Here is a 4,295-nt window from a genome sequence, read left to right as displayed (position 1 = left end):
TGCAAATAACATACAAATACTTATTTTAGAGTACATCACGTGATCCGCTTCCGCTTACATTCCGCTTCGTGGGACATTAGAGAACAAGAAAAGACGGAACGAAATCAGCGGAAGAGCTATGATTGGCTCCGCTTTGTCTCCGCTTCCGTTCCGTTTCCGCCTTCCGCCTCTCGTGTGCCGTCGCCCTGAGGTGGAGCAACTAGTATCAGGCTGTATGGTCCCTGGCACTCTGGCAGGAGCGATAACCAATATAGCCATTGTAAAAGAAGAAGTTGGCGCACTTCCTCGCGCTCAGATCAGGCATCAGGCTGTATAGCCCCTAGTGGGGGCGGAAGCCATTACACAAGAAGAAGATGGCGCGCTTCCTTCGTGTACGCACATAACAGTTGTGTAAAATATAGAAACCAATGTAATCTTAAACACTCGATTATTCCTCGTGAATACCTTCTCACGCTATCACTCCCGTACATCCTCATAAGATAAGGACATTCCACGTGTTTGAGTGAGACCAGAAGATATTAAGAAGTTCGTTTAGAGATACATGACACTGAAGAGTCTGTTTCATTGACCTCGTGCAAATTTTTCCGACCTTCCAGCATCGCCTTAATTTTGCACATTATATTCGTTAATTTTTTATTCATAAGCAATAACATAAATTGACATGTTCATAAATACATTCTTAAATTAATCATATTATATATTTTATCTTAGCGGTCTAATAATATTTTTATAGTTTTTAAGTAAAATTTTATCTTCATATTTTTTTCAAATGACAATGTTAACCGTAAATTGACATGTTCATAAATACGTTCTTAAATTAATCATATTATATATTTTATTTTAGCGGTCTAATATTTGTATAGCTTTTAAGTAAAATTTTATCTTCATATTTTTTTCAAATGACAATGTTAACCGTAGGTATACAGTTTTTTTGATGATGTATACACACTGGGTCCTGGGGGACTCTATCCATATTTATTACTGTAACTCTAGAAAAAATGGACATATTTCAATTAATTTTTTTTCAATTGATAGAGAATCAATCAAGGAACAAGCCCATAATGTTTAAAAGTCGATAGAATTAAGGAGCTCCAAGATATACGGGTTCAAAGAAAGTTCAAAAACGTGAAAAAATCTCGATTTAGCTTTTCTTTTTTCAAAAAAATTATCTCTTTTGTTTATAAACCGATTTAAAAAATTCTTGAAAATTCTGAAAAGACATACTTGAAATAGTAACAAAAAATTTTGGTGATCCGATATTTTAATTTTTTAACAAAACTGCAAGCAGTCCTGGTGACCCCAACCATACTTCGACTATTCACTGCTCGGTTGTTGAGCGACAATTGCCGCGCGTCAACACGTCTTCCTGAGGAGATCCCAAACTCTTTTTATGTCAATATCTCTCCCCTTCCAATTTCAGAAAACCGAGAAAGTTTCGCTGGAGTCCCGGGGATCCCAGTGTGTATACCTAGAGTTAATAAAACAATGATTTATTTATTCCTTTTAGAGAAAAGCACTACCAATTTCATTTTTCAATTAACATTTGTTGCCACTTTTATCTTCTGCTTGCAACCTTTCGTGTTCTCTTTGCATGAGGGTTTGCAATTCATCCTAAAATTATGAGTTGTATTAGCCTTTGTTATATGCATAAAAAGTTATGTTTATGTTTAAATTTACGTTTTATTAAGTTTTATTTTAATATTTATTAAACATGCAATTATTAATTCACATTCTGAAAACACAAGCATGAAATACTACAAAATAAACAATAAGAATAAAAATGTAGTTTTACCCCCCAGCCAAGTTTGTCTGCTAGCAGTTGACAACCTGTATCACAATCACCCAACCAAGCTACGTCGCGTCCTCCATGTGCACTCTTGGCATCAAATACCAAACCTTGCCGTAATCCCAAGAAACGTGATAGACGATCTTGCATACCTACTTTTTCATTGTTGATGAGTAAACGAGGACAAGTGGTTCGCACTCTTAAAAATGAAATTATTTTCGTTAAATATTTTCATAACTGCATATATTTTTTTGATAACTATTGTGAAGTTATTTTAAATATCTATATAAACCTGTCTATTAGCGATGCGAAAGGTTGTACTACTAAACTTGATCCCATAATAATTAAAAGATCAGCTTGTACGAAATCTTGATCAGCAAGTTCTTGGAAACGTTCAGGTAGCATTTCACCAAAAAAGACTATGTCAGGTTTTACAATACCTTCATTGCACTTTTCGCATTTTGGTATTACGCCTTCTATTATTTTTTCTGTCATTTAAAGTCATATAATTAGTATTTTTAATTTATCAATTAATCATTAATATCTTACTTTTTATTAAGACTGTCCAAAAGCTCCAATGATAATTAGGAATTGGAACAAATTTTATGTATGTGTCATAGATCTACATGTATTATATAATTTATTTCTAATTAAGAGTAAAAAATTCAATTTTACTATACTAACTAACTATAAAATTAATATCCCAATTTTTGTGAATTTTCTCGCTGTTAACATCACAATCTGAGATAATGATGAGTAAATAAGAACCTTAATTAATAATATATCTTAAAATATTACCAAAAATACATAAATTTTATTAAAAATATATAGATTGTTCTATTATGCTGAGTATCTATATAAAACTGAACACAATTCTTTTATAATCATTTGATTTTTTTGTTTGCATTGATTCTTATGTAAAATCATGTTTTGTAGTACTTCTTTGCAAATTTAACAAAGAAGTAGCATTACGAATTAAATAAAACTTTTTATATACAGTATCCAAAAAGTTCTGGAACATCATAGAAAATATAAGTTTTACAGAAAAGTGTTTCAAACAAAAGTCGTTGGACTTCAAAAAGATCTATTTACTGATTTTATTAGATTGATATTGAGTGACGTTGTCAAGGTTAGGGAAAGATTACTTTAAATTTTTTTATGGAACCCTTTATTTTTCATTGTATATTCTTGTAGCTTATCTCGAGAGCTTTCCAAAACGCTATAATAAAATATTTTTCCATTAATCACTTTTCGAATTATAAGACTTGAAAGTTACAGTACCACTGGCATTAGCATTAGTCAAGGTATCCAAACAATGGCTGTTTCTCTTTTTTTTTCAAAAATGAAAATAAGAGCAACAACCTCCAATGATCATGACCTTGACATATGTTGTCAAACTCATAATCCTGAACATTCAAAAGGTTTCCATTATTTGAACATCTTGGATAATGCTAATGTTGATAGTACTGTAACTTCCAAGCCTTATAATTTGAAATGTGATTAATAGCAAAACATTTTATTATAGTGTTTTGGAAAGTTCTCGAGGTGTGTTATAAGATATGCAATGAAAAATAGGAGTTCTATTTAAAAAATTTAAAGTGATCTTTCTCTGACAACGCCATCTAAGATCAAACCAATAAAATCAGTGAAGTAGATCTTTTTGAACCTTACAACTTTTGTCCGAAACACTTTACTGTAAAACTTATATTTTCCATGATATTCAGTTGTCCCGGAACTTTTTGGACACTCTGTATATTAATAAAGCTTTAATAAATATTTATGCAAAAAAAATAGAAAAAATTATGCAAAAGTTTATTTGGATCCATTTATTTGTCTAAGTTATTTATCTAAAACTGCAGCAAAGTATAATCGTTGTGCTGCATAAGAATGTTTGAATTGTACAATATCAGCTAAAAATTAGCGAAATTTAAAATGACAAAAAATCTTGATCATGAATATGCACTAAAATTAAAAAAAAAAACAAGGAATAATTTAATTTATATGCAACGTAATATTTTAGATAACTTTTTAGATTAATAACTTTTAATAACTTTTGCATAAATAATTTATTTAATAAAATTAATTTTATGTAATACTAGCACTACAAACGCGCGCTTTGCGCGCGCTATTTAACTGCACTTTTACCATGATGTATATTATGCTTTTTATTATAATTGACTATAATTACACATCAACCTCAATACACACAACTATCAAAAGTCAATGCAATGATAGCCGCTCACGAAGTTAAAGGTGAGAGAACCAATAAGCGTTGCGGAAAAGAGTCAACAATAATTTCCAGAACAACGATACATTTCGAGTTCGACTTAACATGCCTTTTTTTAGATAGAGAGAAAAAAAAATTTTGATTTAATTCGTAACATTATTAAGGGGTTACACCACCTTGACCGCCTAAAAATCAATCAGCAACTTTGGGAATTTTTTTTAGGAAAACAATAAAAGTAACAAAAAATTCGTTTTAAGGTTTTAATAATACAAGTCTTTAGAA

The 4,295-nt window shown here is 30.8% G+C and overlaps 1 protein-coding gene across 3 annotated transcripts in view; it reads right to left on the bottom strand.

Moving 5' to 3' along the window:
- Positions 1–1,376: 1,376 nt before the first annotated feature.
- LOC105449443 (NAD-dependent protein deacetylase sirtuin-2) overlaps positions 1,377–4,295 on the bottom strand; it is a 13,479-nt gene continuing 10,560 nt past the window's right edge. For all 3 annotated transcript variants that reach the window (XM_011688695.1, XM_011688696.1, XM_011688694.1), the window contains 3 exons: positions 2,079–2,274; positions 1,793–1,985; positions 1,377–1,611 (listed from right to left, as the gene is read on the bottom strand). In XM_011688695.1, coding sequence (XP_011686997.1) covers positions 1,537–1,611; positions 1,793–1,985; positions 2,079–2,274 — 464 coding nt within the window. In that variant the 3' untranslated portion in view covers positions 1,377–1,536. The remainder of the gene's footprint in view (positions 1,612–1,792; positions 1,986–2,078; positions 2,275–4,295) is intronic.

The sequence above is a fragment of the Wasmannia auropunctata genome, unplaced genomic scaffold (assembly GCF_000956235.1).
Source record: "Wasmannia auropunctata unplaced genomic scaffold, wasmannia.A_1.0 LD336076.1, whole genome shotgun sequence".
Classification (NCBI taxonomy): domain Eukaryota; kingdom Metazoa; phylum Arthropoda; class Insecta; order Hymenoptera; family Formicidae; genus Wasmannia; species Wasmannia auropunctata.
This window is presented reverse-complemented; position numbering and strand designations above follow the sequence as displayed.